This window comes from Malurus melanocephalus, unplaced genomic scaffold (assembly GCF_030028575.1).
Source record: "Malurus melanocephalus ecotype Western Australia unplaced genomic scaffold, MMel_1.1 scaffold_243, whole genome shotgun sequence".
Lineage (NCBI taxonomy): Eukaryota > Metazoa > Chordata > Aves > Passeriformes > Maluridae > Malurus > Malurus melanocephalus.
In genome coordinates, this window is record NW_026623475.1 from 128961 (window position 1) to 156189 (window position 27229).

The following is a 27229-nucleotide window of genomic DNA, read 5'->3' on the forward strand; positions in this document are numbered from 1 at the left end:
GGCGCCTCCATCTCTGCAGAGGTTTGGAAGCCAGGTATTCTTGCCATTCCATGAAGGAAGGCTGTTGGGATGCAGAYGTGCCTGCAGTTCTGAGATTTCACCTGGAAATCATCCTGTGCCAAAGGGTCACTTCCCACCTGATTGTTCTGTCCAGCTCAGTAACCGTGGGAGCTCTGGTGATGCTGATGCGCTTTGGCCGTCTTGGCCTGGAGTGAGGGGCGGGAGCTGCTCTGTTGGATAAATCCTCATCCCAGTTCTTCAGACCTGCCTCCCAGTTGGCTGCCCTCACTCACCTCTGAAAATTGAGAAATTCTAGGGTTTTTTAGCAAATGAAATTGTGCTGACTGTTGGCATCTGTAAATAAAATCTGGGAAGGATGTACATGGACATTATGGTGGATCTCTACTGCAGTCCCAATGCACAAGGAATATGCTACCCCAGTCCCCATCAACTTCTCTGTGGGAACTGGAAAAAGCACATCCCACTTTTCCTTTCCATTTCATATGGTTAACTGGATGGTTTTTGTGCTTTTCAGGTGCCGGAGAGTCTGGGAAAAGCACCATCGTGAAGCAGATGAAGTAAGTGAGCACAGGCTGGAGCCTTTGTTTTTGTGTGAGATGGGATAAGAAATGTGTGGTGCCCTCCTGGTTTGGCTTGGCAATAACATCTTGGTTTTCTTCCAGGATTATCCATGAGGATGGCTACTCAGAGGAGGAATGCAAACAGTATAAAGTGGTTGTGTACAGCAACACCATCCAATCCATCATCGCCATCATCAGAGCCATGGGGAGGCTAAAGATAGACTTTGGGGAAGTTGCCAGAGCAGTGAGTATTCCATTTATTTCCTTRCTCTGAAATGTGTTAATGAATCCTGGAATTTCAGTTTGTTACAGGATAAAGTAGCAAAAAACCTGTCATAATTTTACTGTATTGTCARTACAAAACATCGATGTTTTACTGAGGTTCTGGGTAAGAACCTTTAGTAATTTGAATGCTCAAAAAATAAATTCCTAAAATCTTTCTCTAAATTATTTGAATTTTTGGGAATTTTGAGTTAGAAATTTTGGGAATTTTTGGTTTGAGGCCCTTTTCCCTTCCCCTCTAGCTCTGCTCATTCCCTGGCCTGTTTCCTGCATTTATGTCCAGCACTTTGAAATCAGGAAGCCATGATCCTTGTGGTGGTGGGAAAGGCACAGAGTGGGAACGAGGGAAATGTGCAGGAGAAAGGGATTGTGTCACCACAGGGCTGCACTGTGGCTGTTCTCCCTCATACTATAGTTGATCCAGCCCTGGATAGTTTGAATTTATGATATTTATTTTGGATTTATGATACCAACTCCTGGCCAAAGGGCACACCTTCACTCACRTGTTCACCTGGGCTGTTCAGCTGCTGCTCCAAATTCTCCTGGAGTTCTCTTCCACCTTCCCTGGTGCTTGTTGAAGCTGAGTTGGGGTCTTGGAGCAGGAATGGGGAAGATGCTGAATCCAAGTCCTTTTTCAGTTACCTGCCCATGCTCAGATGGTTTCACAAGAGCTGAAYGCCATGAATTTTCATCATCCTGAAGGGCAAAAACCTTGCCACACTTTCCCAGGAAAAGGCCAAGRATAACCAAATGCATCAAACCATGGAGTGACCAACAGAGATCCAGAACTGAGGTCACTCTGCATTTTGGCTGTTGACACCTCGATAAAGTGGATTTGGGATCAGCACCCTGAGTGTGGCCCATACCCTGGGGGATTTGGGGCTCAGAGGAGAGGAGCTGGTGTTAGGAGGAGAATCCTGCCTTAATGGAAGGTCTCTCAGAGCTCCCAGAAGGACCTGACAGGTCTGATCAGGTTAGGAATAAAAGCAGAGGGGGCTATAAGGCAGCRTGGGGTTCCCTGTCATAATCCACTGGATAACTTGGGCAAGAGTAAGACCTTGCTCTGGCTTCTGAGGGGGATTTTTCATACTCAGATCCCAATCAGTCCATTCCATCTCCTGATGAGATGTTTTATTGAGGAATTGGTCTCCGTCACTTTGACAGCTCTAGCAGTGAAAGGCCAATCCTCAAAGATTTGATCCCATCAATTSTCACAACTCACTTTTTTTCCYTTTTCCCTCTGCTGTGCCACACCAACAGAGGTTTTCCAGGTAAAACCTGTAGTTTACTTCACTGGTCTGTTGTAGCACATCAGCATTCTCACATTTTCTCTGAAACTTTGCACCAAATTACTGAAATCCCATGGTTTTGATGGGAATGGTGCCTCCAGAGCTGTGATTTCCATGGAAGCGCTGTGGCCGTCCCTCATCAGGGAATCTCACCCCACAGCCTGAAGCTTCTTCCCCAAAATTTCCCTTTCTGGCTGCAGGAGATAAATAACTTGTGAGTTTTGGGAGAAAACTGGATGGACTGGACTRTGATTAATTAGAGCAGAGATTAATTAGATCCTGAGGTGTTGAACCTTGCTGTTGGTGGGGAAGRTGGATGGAYATCCCAAATGATSCRTTTGCTGTCATGTAGGACAATGCCCAGCAGCTTTTCCTCCAAAATTTCCCTTTCTGGCTGTAGGAGTTAARCAACTCATGAYTTTTGGGAGAAARCTGGATGGACTGGACTGTGATTAATTAGATCCTGAGATGTTGAACCTTGCTRTTGGTGGGGAAGGTGGATGGACATCCCAAATGATGCATTTGCTGTCCTGCAGGACGATGCCCGGCAGCTGTTCGTGCTGGCGGGGAGCGCAGAGGAGGGGATGATGACGGCTGAGCTGGCTGGAGTCATCAAACGGCTCTGGAGAGACCCTGGAGTGCAGGCCTGCTTCAGCAGATCCAGGGAATACCAGCTGAACGACTCTGCATCCTAGTAAGGAACCATTCCCAGCTTCTGGGCTCTTCCCAGCTCCCAGAATAGTCCAGAAGGGGCTGGTGTGGCTGGAGCGGGGTGGGACTGGGTGGGAGGGTCCTGTCTGACTGAGTGACTCTGGGCTGTGCTCACAGGGGGATGTAGTGCTGTTTGTCTTTCCACTGTGGAACATTGGGGAAAAGCCCACATTCCTTACTTTGTGCCTTGGTGAATTTAATTCTGGAGTGGTCAGGGTTGGAAGGGACCTCAGAGATCTCATTCCACTCCCTGCCATGGGCTTGAACACCTTCCACTATCCCAGATAGTGGCACCAGATATCCCAGATGGGGCACCAAGCCCCATCCAGCCTGGCCCTAAACACTTCCACAGGGATGGGGCAGCCACAGCTGCTCTGGGCAGCCTCTGCCAGGGCCTCCCCACCCTCACAGGGAGGGGTTTCATCTAATTTTGAAAAATGTCATTTTGGACAAATTTTCTGGTTTCATGGAAGAAACTTGATGTCTTGTGTTAAGGTGAACATGGGCCCAGGTGTGCCCAGGTGGCAGCAAGGCCAAGGGCACCTGGCTTGGATCAGGAGCAGTGTGTCCAGCAGGACCATCCAGTGCCCGTCCCCTGTGCTAGGCACTGCTGAGGCCCCAACTCAAATCCTGGGGGCAGTTTTGGGTTCATCATGACCAGGAGGACACTGAGGGGCTGGACCGTGTCCAGAGAGGGGAATGGAGCTGGGGAAGGGTCTGGAGCACCAGGAGAGGCTGAGGGAGCTGGGAAAGGGGCTCAGCCTGGAGAAAAGGAGGCTCAGGGGGGACCTTGTAGCTCTGCACAACTCCCTGACAGGAGGGGACAGCCGGGGGGGTCGGGCTCTGCTCCCAGGGAACAGGGACAGGAGGAGAGGGAAGGGCCTCAGGCTGGGCCAGGGGAGGGGCAGGGGGGACACCAGGAGGAATTTCCCCATGGAAAGGGTGGTCAGGGATTGGAAGGGGCTGCCCAGGGAGATCTGAAGCCCCCATCTCTGGAGGTGTTCACGGAACAMCTGGACGTGGCACTCAGGGCTCTGCTCTGCTCTGGTGACAGGGTCAGTGCTTGGACTCAATGATTCTGGAGGTCTTTTCCAAGCTCAGTGATTCTGGGGTTCCATGGAAATGGCAGGTGCTCAGCTGTGTCACCTCCATCATCCTTGCAAAGGGGAGCAACACTCTTGAAACTTCAACTACTTCTTTCCTGACATTCAGCAATTTCCAAAATTCCCCTCACTGGCAGTCCAATATTCCCATTTTACCCCTCACAGTTTTTCTTTTCTTCCTGTCCCTGTGCCTGGCTCCTCACTGTTCTGATTCTAAAATTTTCTTGTCCTGGTCCTAAAATCCTAAAACACAGCTGCTGAACAACTTGAAGGTTCCAAATAAATAAACAAGCTGCTAATGGATTTTTTTATAAAATGTCTCATCTTTTTCCAAGGGCAGGTTAGAGCAGGAAGGGGAAACTGTTCCTTTAATGAGCAAAACTGTTGTTTTTTTTCCTTTTTCTTTTTTTTTTTTGTTTTTTTTTTTTTTTTTTTTTTTGTTTGTTTTTAAACTTACATTCTTGGTCTCTCTACAACAAATACTTGACACTCTGAAAGGTGATTTTGGGATTCAGCATTTCTAGCTGAAAACTCATCTCAATTTAGGCTTTAAACCTTGGAAAAATGAGTTTGGAAGAGCTTTGGGGAGAAGCTTTAGCTGTGCCACAGCTCACTGCCTGCAGGATTTTGCTGTTCTGAGCATATTTGAGCTTGAAAGTAAGGCAGAATCCTTCTAAATTTGCAATGCYTTGGCAGGGGTTTGCATCAAGGGAAGGGCTGACAGGAGTTTTCTTGGATTTGTGCAGCAAGAAAGGAGGAAATTCAGGTTGCAAGGGAGGAAAGAGATTTATGAGGAGGGGGAAAGGAAGGAATAATTTAATGGGAAGATGTGAAGAAGAGGAGGAAAGCTTAAAGACTTGGGTAGATAGCAGGAATGGAGCTGGAGGAGGAACGTTGGTGTGTGTCTGGATGGCTTTGGAAGAGGAGGAGGATGAAGACAGCTGGAGAAACAGCAGATTGAGAAAATTGCTTTTGTAGGTTCCTGCTTTACCGAGCTGCCTTCCAGAGGGGGAATTTTGGAGGGTTTTTCCCATTCCTGGATATTTGCCACCCACCCAGCTCCAGGTGCAGGTCTGGCTACTGTGAGGAGCTGGCACAGCCTGGGACAGGGACATTGCACCCGRGATGAGCCACCCGGGCATTTCCTGAGAAGTGCCCCAGAAAATTCAGCTTCCTGTCCCAAAACCACAGGAAGTTGCACCAAACCAATGTTATTGTGCATCTGTAGCTCGGCAACTCTGTGGTTGGGAAATACTGCCAGTGGGTTCATTTTTTATTGCAAATTCACGCCCTTAAAGGGCTGGTTCTTCCACAGGACTCGCAGAATTGCCAGGATTTTCCTCTCCCTCAACACATGGCCTCTGATCTGCCTTATCTCTGGTTAGATAAGGCAGAGATTAATTCCCTTGTCCATGCAGAGAATCATGGAATAGCCTAAGCTGGAAGGGATCCACAAGGATCAAGTCTAGCTCCTGGCCCCGCACAGGACATCCCAAAATCCCACCCTGTGTTTGGAGGGACTTTTTCCATGGATGAGACCATTGTCCATGACCATGACCGTTCCCTGAGGGCTGTTCCAGTGCCTGACCACCAAGGCTGGATGTCCTGCATCCCTTTTTGTGGTGGGATGATGGAAGCTTTGTCCCAATTCTCTTGGGAATTTCACTTCCCTGTTCCTTTCATTATCTCCTACAAACAGACTGAAACTTCAGGCTAAGCAGCCATTAAATCCGTGCCCTRTTTGCTGGTTTTCCAGCTGAAATCCAGTTTTGTGCTGTGTTTCCATACCAGTTTGGATTCCATATCAGATTCTGGGGCTGAGACACAGTGGAATGGAGGAAGAGAGGAACAGACAAGTAACTGCTTGTGAAAATGAGGTGGCATCAAGAGCAAGGGTGCTGTGGCAGAGAGCCAAGGATTTCAGCATGGAATTGTTCCAAAAACTCTCCTTGCTGCTGTTTCCTGCTTCACTGGGCACTTTCCCTTGTGCAGGCAGAGATCCTGCCTGTCAGAGCACTGCCCTGACAGGCTGGAGAAGGTGTGGGAGGAGAGGAGGTGGAGGATAACACTAATCCACACAATCTCTCCTGGAATTGTAGTGTTTTCCATGTTTTCTTCCTTTTTTTTTTTTCCTTTTTTTAAAGAACACTTGACTAACTGCCCGTCCAAGCTGTTGATGTGGAAATGCTCAGTGCCTTTCTCAGCACCATCTTATAAAGCCCCCTGGAGCCATCCTGGGTTTTGGGGAATATTGTAAACGTTTATTTTTTTTAACTTGCCTTTTTACAACTTCCCATTTGTCTTTTCCTCTGATGTGAGCAATGGCTCTGTTGCTTCCAGCTCCTGCCTCCAGCCAGTGCTGTGGGGAATCATTTGGGACCTCTGTGCTCAGTTGGGAAGGGAACTTAAATCCCATCTCATTCCCCTGGGCAGAAACATCTTCCACTGTCCCAGGGTGCTCCAAGCCCTGTCCAGCCTAGTCCTGGACACTTCCAGGGATCCAGGGGCAGCCACAGCTTCTCTGGGCATTCTGTTCCACCTCCCTGACAGGGAGGAATTCCTTCCCAATATCCCATCTAAACCCCTGTTTGAGGTGCAGCAGGATGAATGTGACGGATATTCTCATCTCACACGTCTCCAGATTTTCAAGATACTTGGAAATGTCACCAAGCAATAATGCTTTGAAGTGTTTTCATTCCTGGTTTTAATACTTTCCCTGGATTTCAGGCAGATCCCAGCCTGTGGGAGCTGTAAGTTGTAATTATCTGCAGTCTCATGGGCAATTAACACAGTTCCTGATCAACCTTTCTCCAGTCCTGCACGTCTCCTTGTGTTCCCAAGTGCCAGTTGTGGCCTAAATTCCCTGACATGATGCTGGATGAAACCTAGATTATTTCTAAGTGGTGTTTTTCCTTCCCCTCCTTTCCCCTCCTCCTCTTTTTTTTCCCTATTCTCTTTTATCCATCCCCTCCTATTCCACCCCCTTTTTTCTTCTCCCATTTTTCCCTGCCCTCCTGTTTTCCTCCCCTCTTTTTCCCTCTCCTCTTTTTCCCACCTCTTTTATCCCTCCCACTTTCCCCCCTTCCTCTTTTTCCCCTCCTCCTCTTCCTCCCTCCCTACCCACTTAAGGATTTTCAGAGCCATTTGTGGCCTTGAAATCCTTCTTCCCAACACCAAAAGGAGTGAATTGTAAGGGAAATCACCATTTCAGGGTTGCTGTGAGCAAGAAGGGAGCTCTGTTATCTTTGTTGTCCATTTCCCAGCATCCCTGTCCTGCTGTCAGTGCTTCCTGAAGCTGTCTGGGTGTGGGATGAGCCAGCACTGGAATTCCCATCAGTGGGATCRGAGAGCTGGGAATTTACAGCCTGGAGAGGAGAAGGCTCCAGGGAKACCTCAGAGCCCCTTCCAGGGCCTAAAGGGGCTCYAGGAGAGCTGGAGAGGGACTGGGGACAAGGGATGGAGGGATAGGACACAGGGAATGGCTTCCCATAGACAGAGGGCRGGGATGGGATATAGGAATAAATTCTTCCCTGTGAGAGAAGCTTTGGCTGCYCCAATCCTGGAAATGTCCAAGGCCAGGGCTTGGAGCARCCTGGGATSGTGGAAGGTGTCCCTGCTGATGGARGGGGTGGAACGAGATGAGCTTTAAAGTCTTATCCCACCCAAACCATCCTGGAATTTGGAGATTCTGTGATCTCTGCATTGTGCCAGACTGGCACAGGATGTCCCAGGAATGCTTGGACAGCCAGCAGGACAAATGAGTAACACTGTAGGTTTGATCAGCATTATTTTGTACTCAGGGCCTCATTTTAAGCATGAAAAARGAAGGAAAACCCAAACTGGCTTTTTGGAAGCTTTTGGTGTTGAAGGATGAGGAATAGCTGGCTCTGTAAACGCAGGGATCCAAGGTGGGGAAGGAGGGATGCAGCCTCAGCCTGTGGAGGTGAAGGAGGTGGTGGGAAGGGATTAGAAGTGCGTGGGGTGAGGAGAGACACAGCGAGCTCTGTGTTTGTTCTCAAAGCTGTTTGTGAGTTCCCTGAYTGGGAGCCGGACTGTGGCAGTTGGGGCCAGGAGTCACTGGGAACCCGGAGATTCAGACTGCTTTTACAGCTTTTCAGGGTGTCTTTTTTAAGTTCCTCTGGAATACAAGTGGCACTAGCTGTGCTCCGCAGCCTGGATTTTTGGGAGGGCACAGCTGCTTCCTCTGCCCACACTTGGCAGGGCTTCCAAGTTTTCCCAGAAATCCCCTTTGCAGCATTTTCCAACTGCTTGTATTTCCATGGGATTTGCCCTTTAGGTCTCCCTGGAATTAGTCTGGCAGAGTTTGTTGTTTTGGGCAGCACCAGTGAATCTGATAGACCTTATTCCCCRATTGAGTTTGTTTGGTGGGAGTTTGCCAGCTCCGTTGCCTCCTCCCTGACTGCTCCAAAAGCCTTAATTAGGAGTTACATAACTTCCAGTGCCCAAACTTCCAGCAGGCTRTAGGGATGAGATGCTTTATAGCTTCATCTTGGGCTTGGCAGTGCTGGGGTAAGATTTGGACTCTGTCTTAAAGGTSTTTTCCTAGCCAAAGGATTCCATGATTTATCACATCAGTGGTGGGACCTGTATCAAAGCCAGGCTTTGAGGAGTYGCTGGGTCAGTTCTTAGAATTCCCACTGGCTTTTGATTCATTGTATCTCAGCTAAGTTCATGCTGGTAGGAGAGAGAAAGGGGAAAAAAATCTGGACATGTACTTCCTCAGCRGAAATATTCCTTGGTAGAAGCTGAGGAACGTAAATGCCTTCCAAATCAAGTTTTACTGAACTGAAACTAAATTCAGGCTCAACCCCGGTCACAGTGCAGCTCACAAGCCTGCCATCCCTCTGGAGTCGAGAGAGGGATGAGAGGACTGGCTCTTCCTGGACTAAATCTGCTCTCAGATCCCGGCTCTGTGGGAAAAGCCCTGTGGCACTGGGCAGGTTCTGGCAGGTCATTGGGATCTGGCGTTTGGAAACGGGGCAGGGCTCTGCAAATTCTGGCAGTCCTGGCCACAGGGATGCTGGAGCTCTTAGAGGAGGGATATATTGCTGGGGTTCCTGGCTGACAATGGATCTGTGATAATAATGTGTGATTTGGAAGGGTTTATTACACCCATCCGAGCCCTCGTGCCACTCAGTCCTCTCAGTGACACAGGGCTGTGGTGATTAAAATCTGTCCTGATAAAGGTTAAGGCCTGTCCCTTCCCAGCAGAGCTGTATAATCACTGTCATCTTTGAGAAAGCCTGGAGGGAAGATGAGCTCAGAGGTGTTGCTGGCTGGAGTGGGATTTCTGATTCTGCCACAAATCATCTGTACCTCATGTCAGTGGGCCTGAGAGCTGAACTCCAGAAGGAATGTGYTGTGCCTGGAATTAGTTGGGGTCTTGGTGGGAAAATTGCTGCAAGGATGCAGCTTCCTCCAGGGCTATGTCCTCAGAGTGTTGTGTCAGCTCGTTGGGGAAGGAGCTGACTGGWTCTGCCCCATTTGTGATGGGTTTTAAGGCTTCATCCCTCCCTCCTGGCCCCTTTGACGCATCCCTGCCCTTTAACAGCAAACCCRTGGATTTATTACCTTGTGCTGTGAAGCGAGAGACCTTGACTGTGGATTGCCCTGGGAGATCCAGCCCTGGCACAGCTCTGCATTCCCTCCTTCCCTTCCCCAGCCAGCTCAGCTCCACCAGCACCACCTCCAAGGTCATCCAGGGAGGGGTTAAAATCCCAAACCCCCCCCAAACATCCCTCAGGACAGCCCCAGGGGGTTGTTTGCTTCGAGTGCTGTGCTGTGTGAGTGAGATAAATAAATTCTGCGCTTTGTTCTGCGGTTTATAAAAGATTCATGGTGAGGCAGCCGACTAAAAAAAGCCCTTGTGTTGTCTCTTCTGGTTTAGTTACCTAAATGACTTGGATAGAATATCCCAGCCGACCTACATTCCGACTCAGCAGGATGTGCTGCGGACCAGAGTGAAAACTACGGGAATTGTGGAGACTCACTTCACCTTCAAGGACCTGTACTTCAAGTGAGTGAAGGGCTCTGCCCATGCTCTGCTCTGAGGGCACATCCCACACTTGSTCCTGGTTTAACTGTCCTCCTTCCCTCTGTTATCCCTCTCCGCTGGCATCGCTCACTGGAGAGACCCGTTTGACTTTGATTTGCCTTCTGTTCTTTTCAGCTGCTTTTATATTGGAATCGCAGACACAGGTACTGACTGCTCATTTCCAGGATCCAATCCCAAAAATAATACTAAAAGGACACTGACTGGAGTTTGAGTTTGAGTTTAACCCTTTCCTCGGAGCAGAGGAGCCGAGCCGTGTCCGCARCCAGGCTCTGGCTCCGGGATGCATGGTGTGCTCCATGTGTTCCTCTGGGAATTGCCAGCCTRTGCCTGGCACTGCAGGGGCTGGGATTTTCCAGTCCCCTCTGCTGATGCAGTCCCTGCCAGGCTGTGGATGCAGCCTGCTCCTGGCAGTGTCCCTTTACATGTCACTAACGAGCTCCCTCTAACCTCAGAGCAGCTCCCGCCACCTCCATATGCTGAGGCTGCATCCCTCRTTGCTCACCTTGGATCCCTGTAGCTCCTTTTCCTGCTGCTTAGGAATTCCTTGCTTCAGATCCCACGTGTGCTCCTGACAAACAGCTGGAGCCCCATGGCATTCCCATGCCATAGGGTGGGTGTAGGACAGTGCAGTGCCTGTGGCTCAGTCCCATTCCCTGTATTTGTGCCAATGGTTTGGAGTCCTTCCCGCTCACGTTCCTAAAAAGCATTTGTTGGTTTATTCATAAATCGGGTGTGAAATGCATTGATGGAGTTGCAGCAAAATCCAAGTGGTGTTTCTAAAATCTGAGGGCTTGAACGAGATCCCAGACTGGTTTAGATTGGAAGGGACCTTAAATGCYATTCAGTCCCACCCCCCTGCCATGGCAGGGACACCTTCCACTGTCCCAGGGTGCTCCAGGCCCCATCCAGCCKGGCCTTGGACACTTCCAGGGATCCCGGGGCAGCCACAGCTTCTCTGGGCACCCTGTGCCAGGGCCTCACCACCCTTGCAGGGAAGAATTCCTTCTCAATATCCCAATATTCTCCTCTGGCAGTGGGAAGCYGTTCCCTGTGTCCTGTCCCTCCAGGCCCTTGTCCAAAGTCCCTCTCTACCTCTCWTGGAGCTCCTTTAGGCACTGGAAAAGACTCTTAGGTCTCCCTGGAGCTTTCTCCTTCCCAGCTCTCTCAGCCTGGCTCTGGAGCAGAGAGGCTCCAGCCCTTGRAGCATCTCTGGTCCTTGGAGAAGGAAACTTTTTCTCCGTTTTTGGGAGTACAGTATTTTGGCTTCTGAGCTGTGCAACTTAAGAACATTTTAAACAGAAATGCCAAAATACTYGGCATCACTGAGTTATTTATGCAGCTTCTGGTCCATGCAGGGAGTAACTTATCTTCCCATGGTGGTGGATCAGGATTAGCATCTCCAGTGTGTTCCTTTGATCATCTCCACCCTCCTCCTTCCCAATCCTGCCCAGAGCAATTGATCATGTGCAGGGCCCCAGACACACGAGGTGCTGTCCTGGAGGGATTTCTCCACAAAGGGAAGCCTTAATCCATCGGAAACCCTGGTGCTGCCAGCTCTGCCTTCATATTCCATCTCAGACATTATTAACGGCTGGGGAAGCCGTAGGGACTGCAGTTGGGATGAGCTGAGTTGTCAGGGAGGCTCTTCCTTCGTGGATCTCTCTGTGCTAATAGCAAATGATTCAAGCCATGTAAATATCCTGGATCCTTCTAGACCAGAGGGTTAAACAGAAGATAGRAGTTAGTTTGACATCATTAAATCCCCACCTGGTCTGCTCTGGGAACAAATCAATATATATGACTTAATAACTCAGATATTAACTTGATTTAATTAAATCCCAGTCCTGGGCTCTCATCAAAATATTTGGATGAGCAGGGGGCTGGAACTACCTGTGACACAAATTTCTATTTAATTAGACATGAATTCAATTTATACAGTAATTCTATAAGCAACTGCACAGCATTTAACCTCCAGTATCTCAAATTATTTTTTAATACATGAAATTATTTCTTAACCCCATTAATTTCTTAATGGGAAAATCGAGGAGCTTGCAGGTAGTGTGTTCCCAATAATCCTTTTCCCTGTGAGGAGGTGTTTGGAGTCCAGTCAAGCAAATGGGTTGTTGCTAAGGAAATAGGAGAGAGAACAAAATCAGCAGGGCTCTGGATGGTGACTTCCAGTTCTTCCTGCTGAAAAACAGAACCATGGAATGGTTTGGCTTGGAAGGGATGTTAAAGCTCCCCCAGGGACATCTGGAACCAGACAGGCAGGGACACCTTCCACTAGCCCAGGTTGCTGCAAGCTCTGTCCACTCTGGCTTGAAAGATAATAGAGAATTCTGATTTAAAATCCCCTGTCCCAAGAATGGAATTTTAAAATCCCCTGTCCCAAGAAGGGAATTTTAAAATCCCCTCTCCCAAGAAGGGAATTTTAAAACCCCCTCTCCTGAGTGAAGCTCCTGAAACCCTGTGTGTTCCCAGCCCACTGCTGAGCCTCCCCCATCCTTGGGGACACCACGGGGGCCAGGCAGGAGGGATGTGCACAGCTCCTGAGCCACTTCTCCCACCTTCCCCAGGATGTTCGACGTGGGAGGGCAGCGCTCCGAGCGGAAGAAGTGGATCCACTGCTTCGAGGGAGTGACCGCCATCATTTTCTGCGTGGCCCTGAGTGACTACGACCTGGTGTTGGCTGAGGACGAGGAGATGGTGCGTGATGTGGGATTCATGGCTGCAAGGAAGGCAGCTGGGAACATCCCARTTCCATCCTGCACCAGGCTGGAACRTTCCTGGCRTACTCCTGCTGGTAAATTGTCTGAGAGCTGCAAGGACAAGCACTCTTTGGATCAGCCGGTGGAATCTTGCTCCACAGAGTGAGAAATGCAATCCATCAATTAGGTTTTCCATCTTCCTGCGTGCTGGGAGGTGCCTGGAGTTATTCTCATGGTTTGTTCCCTGCATGTGAGTCACTCCAGGAAGGAAAAGGAGGAGGTGATGGTACCCTCTGTGCTCCTCCTGAGGCAATGGCAATRAGAATGTGACAATGACACCCCAATWTTGAGTCTGGCCTGTGCAGCAGAGTCTCTGTCCCCATTCCCTAACATCTCTCCCATTGGATTTGCTTTTCCAGAACCGGATGCACGAGAGTATGAAACTCTTTGACAGCATCTGTAACAACAAATGGTTCACAGACACCTCCATCATCCTCTTCCTGAACAAGAAAGACCTGTTTGAGGAGAAGATTAAGAAGAGCCCACTAACRATCTGCTACCCCGAGTACACCGGTAGGTTGGGATCTTTGGGATCATGGGATCATCTGGGCCAGGAATGAGTGAGYAGAGCCCTACAGAACCCAGAATCAGTTAAAAACTCTTCTCCCCCWGTTCTTTCCCTGTGTCTCCTGGGCAGCATCTCTGGCCTGTTCAGTTGGCTGGTAGCTCATTTTCTTGGAAGAGCTTTGGTTGGGAACAAYCTTTGTTCTTCCCTGGAATATGAAAGTGTTCCCAAAGTTTTGCACTCCAGCAAATCAAGGTGACTTCTTTTCCACACCTTACTAGGACAATAATTCCATTTAAATTCAATTTTAGAGACTGTGGAACTTAACCATGTGCTACTCTGGCTACTGTCCACCTTGGAGCATCCGTGTTTGATGCGGATTGTTCTGGGGCCCATCCCTGCTATGGTCCCACACAGGTGGAAGGCTTTACCTGGGCACTGCTCCAGACAATTACATGTTTAAAAAGCCCTTCAAATCTCTTCAAACCTGTTGATCTCTGTGATTCCCAGAGAAGCTGCRCATTCCCCAYCTCTGGAAGTGCTCAAGGCCAGGCTGGMCAGGGCTTGTAGTAACCTGGTGAGGTGCAAGGTGTGCACCCCTATTCATGGCAGGAATGAGATGGGATTGAAGGATTCCAGCCCATAATGATTTGTCACTCCTCTGTGGAGCGTGGCTGCTGTGTGTGTGTCCCAGCACACAGCAATCCCTGGATGCCACGTCCAAGGTCACTGCCCAGGAGCTGGGAATAGACTTCAGGTCTCCCAGAAGGAGTTAATGGTGGATTTGGATTTGTAGCTGGATAAGGCAGATGGTTGCAAGCAGCTTAAAAGCCGTGAGCCGCTGGGCAAAGCCAGGGATCTTCTCCTTTGCAGGCTCCAACACGTACGAGGAGGCAGCCGCCTACATCCAGTGCCAGTTCGAGGATCTGAACCGGAGGAAGGACACCAAGGAGATCTACACCCACTTCACCTGCGCCACCGACACCAAGAACGTCCAGTTCGTCTTCGACGCCGTCACCGACGTCATCATCAAAAACAACCTCAAGGAATGCGGGCTCTACTGAGAGGTAAATGCAGCTCCGGGTGTCCCGCTGGGAACGGCTCTCTCTGCTCCCTTCTACATTCCTGGTTTCCTTCCCAGTGTTTCTGCCTGGCCTGGTGAGCCCCAGCCTCTTGCTGCCTCGTGGGGACAGCGACGAGCATGACCCAGGAGCGGGGAACACGTGGAATCCTGGAATTCTTTAGCACAATCTTCTGTCTTAGGGACCTTTTATTGCTGTGGGATGTGGAATTAGGGCACGGTGAAGCCACGTAGTGGGAGTAGATCCTCCTGGCATCGTTGGACGGCGTGATCTCCAGGCTGTGCGGTGGATTCCAGCTGGATTCCAGACCTTGGATATGTAGCTTTCTCTCTTCTTTTGGTTAACAAGCCACCACTAGTCTGTTTTTAAGGTTATTTTTTTTTTCATCGAGAAAACTATAACTTTACTAAACTTTATTTCTTTATTTGCAAACCTTGTTTTAAAAATAATAATAATTAAAAAAAAAGCAACAAAAAAAATCACTTAACTATGCACATGTGAGCAGATCCTGCAGAAAATATTCCTCTTAGCAGGAATTCCTTGTTTTTAACACTTGCTATGGTCAGGATTTAATATTTCTGCAGCTCCTAAGGGATCCTTAGAGCTTCGGCTTTTTTTCCATGTGTGATTTGTTACCATCCTGCTCCCCCCCCCAGGCTTTGGGAAAGGCTCCTGCAACAGATGGAGGGTGTAGGTTCTGTTTGGGGGTTTGAACCCGGTTTTATGCCAATATTGRAAGGGATTTGTCCTCAGCATAATCCTAGCTCAGTGGGGAAGGAGCTGAGCCCACGCTGGGGGGGAAAACTGCTGCTTCCAAGCTCCCAAACTTGTGCATTTTTTGGGATGAAAACGGTGGATTATTCTGTGCTGCCTTTCCCGTGGCCTTCCCTGCCCAGCCCTGTCCTGAGCATGCCTTTACTTTGTCTGTGTGGTGCCAAATCCCTRTTTTCCTCTAGTGCCATCCCTAACCAGTCCTACATTCCTTTGCTGATCCATGATTGCATCCAGACTCTTCCCAGTTTGTCATGTGTACAGTTGGATCTGTTAGACTTGTTGGCAGTATTAAAATGGTGAGTAAAGATTGTAGCCTTTTCTCCACTTTATTCTTCCTTTTTCCAGGAGTGTTCCCAGCTTTTGTGCTTTGCTGGGGAAGGAAGGGAAGAGCTTTGTTGGGGATTGGGTGGAATTACCTGGACAGGGAGGTTCCTTGGGCTTTATCACCCAGCACTGGTGGTGTTGTGCTGCTCCCAAAGACTGGGGTCGTGCTGGCACAGTTGGAACATGCCAGGAACCCCGTTGCCTGTGGGATTATTGGCAGATGGATTGTTATTGCTCATTTATAGCCCAAATCTCACTGTGAACCTGATGGGAGTTCTGCTCTGAGTGCTTCTGCAGGATGGAGGTGGGACTGTTCTGAGAACACTTGGAAATCCAGGATAAATTCCTCAGGGAGACTGGTGGGTGCTGGTAGGGGGAGCCCTGATGGAGATTCCCTGTTCTGGAATCTTTTCCAAGTCTCTGGAGCTGTGTCTGCCTGATGTTCCCTTCCAGCCATCCTACATGGGGTAACTCATCCTTTAAACTCATCCAGCTACTTTAAGTCATCCAAGGGGCTCTGGCCAGGAATTTTTTGGGGTGGTGACCCCCATCCCACCCACCAGGAGCACAACAGTGGCCATGGGGTGATCCAGGTGGGATCCAGAGATCCATACACCCCGGAATGGATGCAAAGCATGTGAAATATCCCTTGATCCAAGCTCTGGGACACAGGAGTGTGGAACAAAGTGGAAATGGGAGAAAGGAAGAACATCCACGTCATGCGTATTCCTTTATTGTGTTTTCCTACAGTTAAATGAAGCTGAATGGGAGATCTCTGCAGGAAACAGGGAGAGGATGGATACAGGGCTCATCTATGGATTATTTACAAACAGAGAGAGCAAATGCAGCTCTAAGTAGCAGAATGAAAATCTTTCAAGTAACCATTTCCTCTTTATCCAGCCCATTCCTGGGCTGGAGTGTGGGATTCCCTCTCCCAGCCCCTCCTGACTGAGAAATTCCCTCCATTTAGGGCCCAAAACAACCCCTCAAACCCCTGATTTCTCCTGCCTAAGGGCTGAGGTTGGTTCCCAGGAGCGACTYGGAGGTAACTCAGTCTCCATCTTCCCTAGAAATTCCAGCCTGGATTAATCCAGCTTCGATCCAAGGCCAGGAACGGGCTGCAGAGGGATGGGCAAGGGAGCAATGTCTATCCTACCTCCCAAATTCCCTGAATATTCCTATTCCTGGCTGTGCTCTCTGGTGTCAAACCTCCTGTAAAACGCTGAGAACAGGGGTTCTTCCTTGGAAAAAAAAAAAAAAAGAGGAAATGGCCATGAAAGGGAGCAAGAAGTTGAGCTTCAGCCCCTTCCTAGTTTGGGGTTTGGAAGGAGRCAGATTTGGGCAGGTCATAGAAAAAGTGGGAGCCAGTGATGTGTGGTGGGGGTTGATTCTTCCTTTGGCTCTGCTCAGCAGAACGGTGAGACGGGAATGGTTTCCTCTTCTGGGAGGGAGGGAGAGAGAACAGGGAGTTAAACACATCGAGGGAGGGCTTAGAGGAGCAATTTCATAGAAACAAGGGACAAACTCAGCATGGGGTACAGGGTGTCACCTCATCCCTTTGCCTTCCTCCGTGGAGATGAGGATGGAGCATCCCCCACCCTTCCCTTTTGCCTTCATCCCTGTGGTGATGAGGATGGAGCATCCCCCCCTTTCCAGGTGTCACCTCCTGGTGCCTTCTGCCTGCAGGGAACCTGACTGATGATTTTTATTTTTAGCTTTTTCCGGCTTTTCTGTTAATATTTGAGGATAAGAGAAGCACCGGAGGTTSCCTGAAAAGCAAAGTGTCAGAGCCAGTGGCTGGGAGGTGCTTGGAAAGGGGGAAGAGGGGATGGAATTCCTGCTGCTGCTCAGACTATTGCAAGAATTAGGATGATAAACTGTAATTAAAGTTTTAGGAAGATCTAAAAGGCTGGGGAGGAGCAGAGTGTGCCTCAGGATATTGCCATCAGTTGGGGCTGGGCAGGTGGAATTGCAACAGGAGACAAATAAAATGGTTCCCTGTAGCTCAGGTGGAGGATTTGGGTTGGAATTTCATCACTCCATGTGCAAGGGGGGAATTGTCTGGCTGAGCCCACCACACTGTGGGATGGGACTGAATCCCATGGGAGCTCAGCACAGGGATGTGACCCTATCCCTGATCTAACGGGACCCCAGACTTCTCCCTCACGGCTCCCAGTCCATCCTCCCCTACTCCTAGGATTTCAGGATTTGATGGCAAAACCAGGGGGACCTGCATCCCACCATCCCACAGAGTGGGATGGAGCCAGCTCTGATCATCCTCATCTCTTTCCCTAGCCTTTTTTTTGGGATGGMGYCAGCTGCCAGCTCTGATCATCCTCATCCCCAGCTCTTTTTTTTGGGATGGAGCCAACTCTGTTCATCCTTACCCCCAGCCCTTTCCCCAGCCTTTTTTGGGGGGCAGGATGGAGCTGGCTCTGCTTTTCATTCCCTTCTTCCTTCCCCAACCCTTTTTTTTTGGGATGGAGCTGATTCTGATCATCCTTATTCCTTATCCCAGCCCTTTATGGGATAGAGCTGGTTCTGATAATCCCKCTCCTCTTCCTACTTCCCCAGTCCTTTTTGGGGATGGAGCCAACTCTGSTCTTCCTCATCCCCATCCCACTTTTATGGGAGGAATCCAGCTCTGATTATATCCCTTCCCCTGCCCTTTTTTCTCAAATGGAGCTGACTCTGCTTATCCTCATCCCCTTTCCCTTCCACAGCCCATTTGGGGATGGACGTGACTCTGTTCTTCTTCATCCCACTCCCCTTCCCCAGCCCTTTATGGGATGGAGCTGACTCTGATCATCCTTATCCCTTCACCAGCTTTTTCTGGGATGGAGCCGACTCTGATCATCCTTATCCCTTTCCCAGCTGTTTTTCTGGGATGGGGCTGTCTCTGCTCTTCATCTCCCTCTCCTTCCCCACTCCTTTTTGGGATGGAGCCAACTTCRATCATTCTCATCCCAGTCCCTTTCCCCAGCCCTTTATGGGAGGGATCCAGCTCTGGTCATCTTTATCCTCTCCCTTTTCCAGCCCTTTTTGTGATGGGACCAATACTGTTCATCCTCCTCTTTATCCCCCTCCCCTTCCCCAGCCCATTTTCTGGGACAGAGCCAGCTCTGCTTTTCCTCATCCCCTTCCCCAGCCCTTTTTGGGATGGAGCCAACTCTGACCACCCTCCTCCCCTCTCCTGTCCCTATTTTCTGGCTCCACATTCCCTCCCCTACCTGCTGGTGCTCAGAAGAGGCCGCARTCCTTGAGGTTCTCTTTGATGATCACGTCTGTGACGGCGTCGAAGACGAACTTGACGTTCTGCGTGTCTGTGGCACAGGTCATGTGGCTGTAGATCTCCTTCACGTCCTTCCTCATGTTGAGATCCAGGAACTGGGTCTTGATGTAATTCCCTGCGTCCTCGAATGTGTTGGGACCTGCAGAGGGAGGGAATGCTGCCAAGCTGCTCCCATGGGGTGAGCATCGGAGGAGGAGGAGAAGGGTTGAGAGTCGACCATGCGTAGCTCTAAACTCCTTTTTATCCCATTTCCATTCTTCCAAACATCTTTCCCAGGCCACATCTGTCCTCTCCTCAGCTCCAAGGATTTTACTCACCACCCCACAGAGCAGGATGGAGCTGTTTCTGCTCATCCTCATCCTTTGCCCTTCCCCAGCCTTTTTTTTGGGATGGAGCCAGCTCTGATCCTCCTCATCCCATTCCCCAGTGTATTTGGGATGGAGTTGACTCTGGTCATCCTCATCCCCTTCCCCTTCCCTTTTTTTGGGATAAGACCAGCTCTGATCCTCCTCATCCTCTTCCCCGGCCATTTTTTTGGGATAGAGCCAATTCTCATCATCCTCATCTCCCCTTCCCCAGCCCTTTCACAACATATCCCAAAACTGAGTTGCCACCTCCATGCTGGGACTACACAACTCCAAAGGTTTGGGAGGCCTCAAGGAGGAGGAGTAAGGCTGGGAAGGGTCCAGACTCACCGTCATACTCTGGGAAGCAGATGCTGAGATGGACTTTCTTGATCTTTTCCTCAAAAAGGTCCTTCTTGTTGAGGAAGAGGATGATGGAAGTGGCCGCAAAGAACTTGTGGTTGCATATACTGTTGAATAGGTGCAGGGATTCGTGCATCCGGTTCTGCAGGGAAGCGGATCATCATGGATTGACCCCCCTCTTGGACCACTGCAGCCCCCCCAAGCCCCCATTCCCAAAAAAAGGGCTTTTCCCTGTTTGCTGCAGCAGCAGCTGGTCCTGCTGCCTGCCCAGTTCTGCCTGCCCACCCAAAATCACAGATAAATCCAGGCAATGCTCAGCTTAGGGAGTGGCTCCAGTGCCTTCTGGGATTGCCAGAAATGAAGGATTGTAGTGATTTCACTGGGAGAATTATCCATGGAAACCTTGCAGCCCGTGAGGAAGGCACTCAGTGAGTGCCATTCCAGTCATCAGGGGAATGCTCTTGTTGGACTGTGGCTTCTGGCATTATCCACAGCTTTGGAAAGGAGCTGGGGAAAGGAAAATCTCCAGTTTTAGACCAGACGTTGAGTTCTTTGTTTGCTGCTGGGTCATCCTCAGGGGATTAGGATCCATGTAGGCAGAGCTGAGTCCAGTGGGGGGTTTTTCCTGATATAAGGGGGATTTCTCCATCTTTGTGGGCAGCAGGTGGGTTCTCCAGCACTGGTTTTCCCTCATCCAGCTTCTTGTCGCAGTTTTTCTGTATGCAGAGCACCAGCTGTGCCCAGATCCTGCCCTGTCCTGCGCTGGGGGAGCATTCCCTCCTTTCCCAAGGGCTCCCATGGAAAAGATGCTCATTCCACATGTGGCTGCGAGCTCCTGCCTGGCCATGGCAAGGCCCATCAATGGCAGATCCTGACCCTGACCCAGTTCCAGGAGAAGGTGTTTGGGTCCCSAGGAGCATCTGTGGGGCCTGGAGGAGATGCCAGGGAAGAAGCTGCTCCTGCTCTCCTCATCTTCACTTCTTATCTGTTATTTCTTCAAAGAAAATTCCATTATGGGGCCTCCACGTTCCTGCTTTCCAGATTTGAGCCCTCAGAGCTGCTTTCCCAGGGCTTTGCTGGTGCTTCCCGCACCGGACACACTTTGGATCACGTCCTTGTGCCCCCACTGGGAGGGTGGGAGCTGCCCCTCTGTACCCACTGTGCTCCCCTCAGAGGGCACAGTGAGGCGTGAGCTACCTCAGGACCAGGTTTTCCTTCATCCCAGCTGGTTCCTGGCTCTTTCTGCCCTCCCCTTAGGCTTTGCTCCAGTTGGCTGTGGCCATTCTCCGGTGGCTCTCAGGATCTYTCAGGAGCACTTGGGGCTTTCTTTCCTCATGGGCAGACCCATGGATTCATGACCCAGAGGAAGCACAAACACCTCTACTGGGCACAACTGGGTGGGAATCAGCTCCATCCTGCACCTCCACACCTTTCCTGGATCACCCAGAGCCCCTATTAGTGCAGAGTKTTATTCCTCCCTCCTCAGAGCCCCCTCGGCGCTCCCCGTTCCTCGCCCCCTTGGCTCCCAGGACCCACCACTTCATCGTCCTCCACCAGCACCATGTCATATGCACTCAGGGCTCCGCAGAAGATGATGCAGGTCACACCCTCGAAGCAATGGATCCACTTCTTCCGTTCTGAGCGCTGCCCTCCCACGTCGAACATCCTGGGGAGGGGACAGGGATGAGGGGGACACACACACACCTGGTTCTGACAGCCCCCATGTGATGGTCCCAGCGCCACATCCTCGGTGGGCGCAGGAATCACGATCCATGGGAAGGCATTGGTGGTCCCTCAAGTGTCGAGGTCATCCCAAAATCCCTCCCTGCCRTCAGGGCTGGGGGAATTGTAGAGGGGGAGTCACAGAGAGGGCGGAGGCTCCCACCCACCTGAAATTCAGGTCTTTGACAGAGAACTTGGTCTCGATGATCCCTGTGGTCTTCACTCGGGATCGCAGCACATCCTGCTCATTGGGGAGGTAGTTGGGGGCTGTGATCCTGTCCAGCTGGTTCAGGTAACTGGGGGGACARGAAAGGGCATGACCTGCTGCCAAGGGGCTGCCCATGTTTCCACCTTCCCCTGGGTTTTTGGGGATGTCAGTGGGGCTGAACTCTGCCAAACACTGGGACTCCAGGGCAGTGACATCCTCGGGGGAGTTGGGGGCAGGGGATGAGGGACTGAAGGCCAGCAGCACTTCTGATRGATGATGACATCAGTGGGATGGAGGATGACACTTTTGGTATGGAGGACATAGGACAGAACTGATGGATTGGAGGATGGCAGCAGTGGGATGGGGGATGACATTGGTGGGATGGAGGATGATGCTGGCAGGATGGAGAACAGTACTGGTGGGATTGGGGAATGGTACTGGTGGAATGTGGGATGACCTCAGTGGGATGGGGGATGACATTGGTGGGATGGGTGATGGCATCAGTGGGATGGGGGATGACACTGGTGGGATGGGTGATGACATCATTGGGATGGGGGATGACACCGGTGGGATGGGTGATGACATCAGTGGGATGGGAGATGACACTGGTGGGGTGGAGAATGGCAGGCCCGGGGTATTCCCAGGAGCAAGGAGGAGATGGATTTTGCCAGGCTGGGTTGGAACCGGCCATGAGCTGCCGGGGGGTGCCCAGGCCTGGTGTCCCAGTTGTGCCCGCCGTGTTCCCACTCACTATGCAGCTGAGTCATTGAGCTGATACTCGGCAGCACGGTCAAAACACGCCTGAACACCYCCGTCCTTCCACAGCTTCTTGATGCAGGTGACCAGCTCAGGGGGCATCGTGCCCTCCTCGATGGAGTCAGCCAGGTTGAAGAGCATCCGGCCTTCATCCTGCGAGGGGGACCTTCATCAGCAACCCTTCCACGGCCACTATTCCCCCAAAGTGTCCTCAGGACTGGGGGGACAACATGGGGCCCCTAGGGACCCTGGTTCCAGGGGCTGCCCTAGCCCCATGTCATGGGGCTTGGGGGGAAGGGGCAGCACCCCGACTGACCGCGCAGGAGGACTCGGCATAGTCGATGCCCAGCGTAGACATGGCGCGGATGATGGCCAGGATGGACTGCAGGATGTTCCCGTAGATTATGGACTTGAACTCCATGCACTCCTCCTCCGTGTAACCGTCCTGGTGGATGATCCTGGCAGGCACAGTGGACTCAGCCCCAAGCCAGGACATCCCCTCTAGGGTGGCAATCACCACCCCACACTGGCAATCACAGGTGCCACCACCAGGGTGACACGGGGTCTTGTTTCCAAGAGCTGGTGGCTCATCCTGGTGGCCACCCCCTCCCCAGTCTGGCTCAGGCCATACTCACTTCATCTGCTTSACGATGGTGCTCTTCCCTGACTCTCCAGCCCCTGCAAAAGGGTGGGAGGGACACCTTAGTGCCCATCAGGGCCTGATGCCACAGTGATGATGAGCACCCCATGGGGATCAAAGCTACTGTCCCCCACCGATCCCCAGCCTGGCCTCCTCCCACCACTGCCATCGTCTCCACACTCCTGTCACCCCTTGCACYCTGTGTGGGACCGCAGCTCAGGGACCCCCAGGGTGTTGGGGTCCTCCCAGGTGCAGGTCCCCGAGGTCCCACACCTCCCGCCCACCGTGGGCAGTGCAGGCAATGCCTTTGGGGCCATAAGCTGCTTAGGGCAGCACAGGAAGCTGCTTAGAATTAGGGTGTTAATCGCCTTGACCCCGGCCCCCCCACCTGGATCAGGCCCCACTGCTGGCCCCTGCCCTGTGGGGTCACCCCCCTGCCGACAGAGTTACCCCCCTGCCCCATGGGGTGTGGAGGGACCACCAAAGGACCGTCCCCTCCTGCTTAGCACCCAGCAGCAGTTTCAGGGTGCTGGTGGCAGGAGATGCCCAGGCTCTCGCTGACCCCCCTGAGATGTGGCGCATCCCCAGTGGGACCCACTGTCGTGGTCCCTTCCCCCGTCCCCCCACTCTCCTCTTCATGCCTGCCATCCCCAAGAGTCGATGCCACCTCCAGCCCTTCCCTGGGGACGTCCAGGTGAGGGGACAACCTCTCCAAGCTTGTCCGAGGGATGGCGGGGACAGGGCAGGAGGAGCCTGGGGGGTCATGGGCTCCCTGTCCTGCTCCCCATCCCCATCCCYACATCCCCTCAGCCTCAACAGGGTGGAAACACAGGGGCATCTCCTGGGGACATCCCCTCGAACCTTACCAAGCAGCAGCAACTTGACTGTCTTGGCCTCCTTATCYGCATCCTCCTGGAGCTTCTTCTCCAGCTCCTTGGACCTCTTGGCCATCTCCTTGTCCTCGGCGCTGGCCCCRCTCCCCATGGCTTCCTTGTCGTCCTCCTCCAATAATGCCACAAGCTCGTCTAGGTCCCCAGGCTTTTCCAGKTCTTCAGAGAGACAACACGCACACCCCGGGGACGAGGTGAGCGCTGCGGGATGAACCAGGAATTCCAAAAAACCCGAACCGGGTACTGCACACCCTAATGTTGGGGTGCCCCAAGCCGGCAGCGCTCCTCGGTGGGTCCTCGCTGCTGGCTGCCCCCCGCTCTCTCCCTTAATTCCCCATGGATAACCTGATTTTTTTTGACCGTGGGATTTGGGGACTTTTTATCTCGCCATGTGACCCAGGAAATCCAATTAGCCCAAGATGGCAAAGATTAGGGCTCAGGGAGAAAAAAAAGACGGAGCATCTCAGGGAGTTGGGCAGGGGGCTTTACATAAGGGGGAGGCAGCAGCGTGACACCCCCTGCCTGTGGGGACGGGTCCCCTGGGGTGATTTGGGAAGTGGGAATCATTTGGGGGCTCCCTCAGGTCTGTGGGGTGTGATCCCACATTTGGGGGGCACTGAGGATGGGAGCAGCCCCTGGTTGTGTGTGTGCCCTGCCCCAGGGTGCTCTGGAGCGTTGGTAGGGGACAGGGTGGTGACAGGGGGACAGGGTGGTGGCAGGGGGCTGATGGCAGGGGCAAAGTGGCACTGGGGGATTCCTCCTGTAGGGAAAAGGGAGCTAATTAYCCCCGGGGGGGTAACGAGGCCCCCTAATCCTGCCCCACTGGGTRCCGCCCTCCCGCTGCCTAAGCTCTTTAATGGGATCGTGGCTCAGCCTTCCTCCTGCTCCTCCTCCTCTTCCCGGACTCCGCACCCCCCCAGCCCATCCCCCAGCCCAGCCGGCCCCCCCAAAACCCCGGGCTCGGGTGGGTGCTCCCCCCTTGCTCCCACGAGGCTGGTTTCAGGTGGGCACCGCAAGGGGAGCCCCCCGCCCCAGGGTGGGCTTTGGGACCCCCAAAAGTCCTGCAGGTCCCCAATGTTTGTGTTTAAGGAGCCCTAAATCCCTGCAGGGATTTTCGCAGGGCCACCGGGGGCTCCATGTCCCCGCRCCCGTGTCCCCACGTCCCGCCGGCTGCGTGTCCCCTGCCAGCGCCGTGCCTTGGGGACACTCTGTTCCCGCTGTCCCCGCGGACACAAAGCCCCTTCTGAGCCTCTAATGAACTCGGCGCTAATGAAGGGGGTCCAATTAAAATACCAGACGCCACCCCCCCTCCCCGCGGGGCGCGGACAGTGCTCGAGAGGAGACATGACTCAGGCCGGGGGTCCCCACTGTCCCCCATGGCTGTTGTGCCCTCCCAGCCTGGCACAGCGGTGGCCCTGGTGGGTGGTGTCACCTCGCTGTGCCTTCACCACACGACAAGGAGTGGGGGGCACGGAGGTGGGGTGGGTGACATTCCCTCCGCTCTGACAGCGGCTAAAAATACCCCCCCGCGCCGGTGGCAGCTTCGGGGACACTCGGGGCGCTCCGAGGGGACACAGCCCGACCGCCACCCAGAGCCACCCCGGCACCGGGACCCCCAACCCAGGTAGGGACACGCGGAGACCGAGGCGAGGGCAAAAGCGACAGTCCCGGCACCCCAAAGCCGGGCTGTGCTCCTGGGTGCCCCCAGTTTGGCTGAAGGGTGAGTTGGGGGCCTGGGGGCGAGGGGGTCCATGGGGACATCCCGGGGGGGGGGGGCTCAGGGGAACCCCCCCAGCGGGGTCTGAGCCGGGGGAGAGCTGGTGACAGAGTGTGAACCCCTTCTTTTGGGGGGCGGTACCACACCTGGGGGGGAGAATCACCATCGTGGAGGAGGCGATGCCCCATTTTGGGGGGTATTCGGTGATTTTGGGGGTACTCGGTTATTTTGGGGAGGTATTCAGTGATTTTGGGGGTATTTGGTGATTTTGGAGGCTATTCGGTGATTGTTGGGGATACTCAGTGTTTTGGGGAGGTATTCGGTGATTTTGGGGGGTACTCGGTGTTTTGGAGGGTATTCGGTGATTTTGGGGGTACTCGGTGATTTTTTGGGATACAATGTTTACGGGGGGCAGTGACGGTCTGTGTTGGGGAGGGTGATGCCCGGCSCGGGGGTGACGGTGCCTCTTGGGGGGGCACACGGGTTCCCATTGGGATGGAGACAATCTCTGGGTGAAGAAGAACGATACCCTGACTTTTGGGGGGGCAATGCCTGTTGGGGGGGGGCAATGCTTATATTGGGGGGACACAATGTCCCTCTCGGGGAGGTTACCCCGTTTTGGAAGCGTCGCTGTCACTTTGGGGGGGTCCGATACCATCTCTGGTGGGGGTACGATGCCTGCTTTGGGGGGAGGTTAGGGTTGGACCGGGGGGGGGTCACGGCTGTCTGAGGGGTGTTCCTRTGGAGGTACGGAGCTGCCTGGGGGTGCTTTTCGGGGCTGTCCTGGGGGTACAGGGCTGTCCGGGCCGGGGGGTTACCCGTCCATCCCGGGGGGGTCACGGCTGTCYCCACGGGGGTACAGGGCGGTCCGCCGGGGGAGCCGCGTTTTGTCCGGGGGGCAGATGTACCCCCGTGGGATGGGGTGGGGTCACGGCTGTCCCCATAGGGGTACAGGACTGTCCCCTGGGGGACAATTAGGGCTGTGTGGGAGGGCTCTCGGCTGTCTGGGGGGTGTCACGTCTGTCCCGGGGAGGGCACAGAGCTCTCCGGAGGGGGGACACGGCTGTCCTGGGGGGGACAGGGCTCTCCGCAGGGGGGACACGGCTGTCCTGGGGGGGACAGGGCGGTCTGTGAGGGGGGACACGGCTGTCCCGGGGGTATCGCAGCCCCGCACCCCCGTAGCTCGCAGCCCCATGGCGGGTCTCGCCCCCCCCACCCTCCAGCGCCGCAGCCGCCACCTCCTTCCTCCTCCTTCCTCCTCCTCCTCCTCCTCGCCACATCCTCCGCCCGCCCCATCCTCTTCCTCGTCCCGGTTTCCGGCCGGGCCCCGCCGGGGACTTTGGTCCATTCCCGGGTTCCTGCATCAATCATCAACCAGGGGAGGGAGCGGCCGCTGCGGCCCCGCCGCCGTAAGAGTCCCCCGGGCCCCCCCACCGCCCCCCGGAGCCGCCATGTCCTCTGTCCCCCCGGCCAAGTGTCACTTCAAGAAGCGGGGTAGCCTGCAGACCCCCATCCCCGCAGGTGAGACCTCTCCCCCTCCCCACAAATACCCCAGACCCCCCGGCAGCCCGCGGGGACAGCCCGGTCCGCCCAGCGCGGGGGCCACGATGCTGCGAGTAGGGGGGCTCAGTTTGGGGGGGCAGTGCCGCGTTGCTGCTTAGAGGGGTGTTTTTTAGGGGGGAGGGGGAGCACAGCGCCCTGTCCCGGCACCGGGAGGGGCTGGGGGGTCCCGTGGGTGTCTCCTCCCGGCAGCGCCTCGGTGGCGCAGTGAGAGAGGAGGAGGAGGAGGAGAGGAGGAAGGA

The 27229-nt window shown here is 53.1% G+C and overlaps 3 protein-coding genes across 8 annotated transcripts in view; 2 read left to right on the forward strand and 1 right to left on the reverse strand.

The window, feature by feature from the left end:
- GNAI3 (G protein subunit alpha i3) overlaps window positions 1–15483 on the forward strand; it is a 28652-nt gene extending 13169 nt beyond the window's left edge. Inside the window, exons 2-9 of one of the 2 annotated variants that reach the window (XM_057375275.1) lie at window positions 536–578; window positions 684–825; window positions 2689–2846; window positions 9875–10003; window positions 12619–12748; window positions 13170–13323; window positions 14189–14382; window positions 14457–15483. In XM_057375275.1, coding sequence (XP_057231258.1) covers window positions 536–578; window positions 684–825; window positions 2689–2846; window positions 9875–10003; window positions 12619–12748; window positions 13170–13323; window positions 14189–14379 — 947 coding nt within the window. In that variant the 3' untranslated portion in view covers window positions 14380–14382; window positions 14457–15483. The remainder of the gene's footprint in view (window positions 1–535; window positions 579–683; window positions 826–2688; window positions 2847–9874; window positions 10004–12618; window positions 12749–13169; window positions 13324–14188; window positions 14383–14456) is intronic. The other variant, XM_057375276.1, reaches the window with a different exon arrangement.
- A 649-nt stretch (window positions 15484–16132) lies between these two features.
- GNAT2 (G protein subunit alpha transducin 2) lies at window positions 16133–26729 on the reverse strand. 2 transcript variants are annotated; one of them, XM_057375274.1, is made up of 10 exons: window positions 26666–26729; window positions 23687–23869; window positions 22816–22858; window positions 22497–22638; window positions 22176–22333; window positions 21384–21512; window positions 21031–21160; window positions 19483–19636; window positions 18726–18926; window positions 16133–16933 (listed from the first exon to the last, which is right to left on the reverse strand). In XM_057375274.1, the coding sequence occupies exons 1-9, from the start codon at window positions 26721–26723 to the stop codon at window positions 18736–18738; spliced, it is 1188 nt and encodes a 395-aa protein (XP_057231257.1). In that variant the 5' UTR covers window positions 26724–26729; the 3' UTR covers window positions 16133–16933; window positions 18726–18735. The 2 variants fall into 2 exon arrangements, with proteins under 2 accessions (XP_057231257.1, XP_057231255.1); XM_057375272.1 differs by having other exon boundaries at window positions 16185–16936; window positions 26666–26728.
- AMPD2 (adenosine monophosphate deaminase 2) overlaps window positions 26713–27229 on the forward strand; it is a 10914-nt gene continuing 10397 nt past the window's right edge. For 3 of the 4 annotated variants that reach the window (XM_057375259.1, XM_057375261.1, XM_057375262.1), the window contains exon 1: window positions 26858–26948. In XM_057375259.1, the coding sequence (XP_057231242.1) occupies window positions 26879–26948 (70 nt within the window). In that variant the 5' untranslated portion in view covers window positions 26858–26878. Of the gene's footprint in view, window positions 26837–26857; window positions 26949–27229 lie in introns of those variants that run through there. The other variant, XM_057375263.1, reaches the window with a different exon arrangement.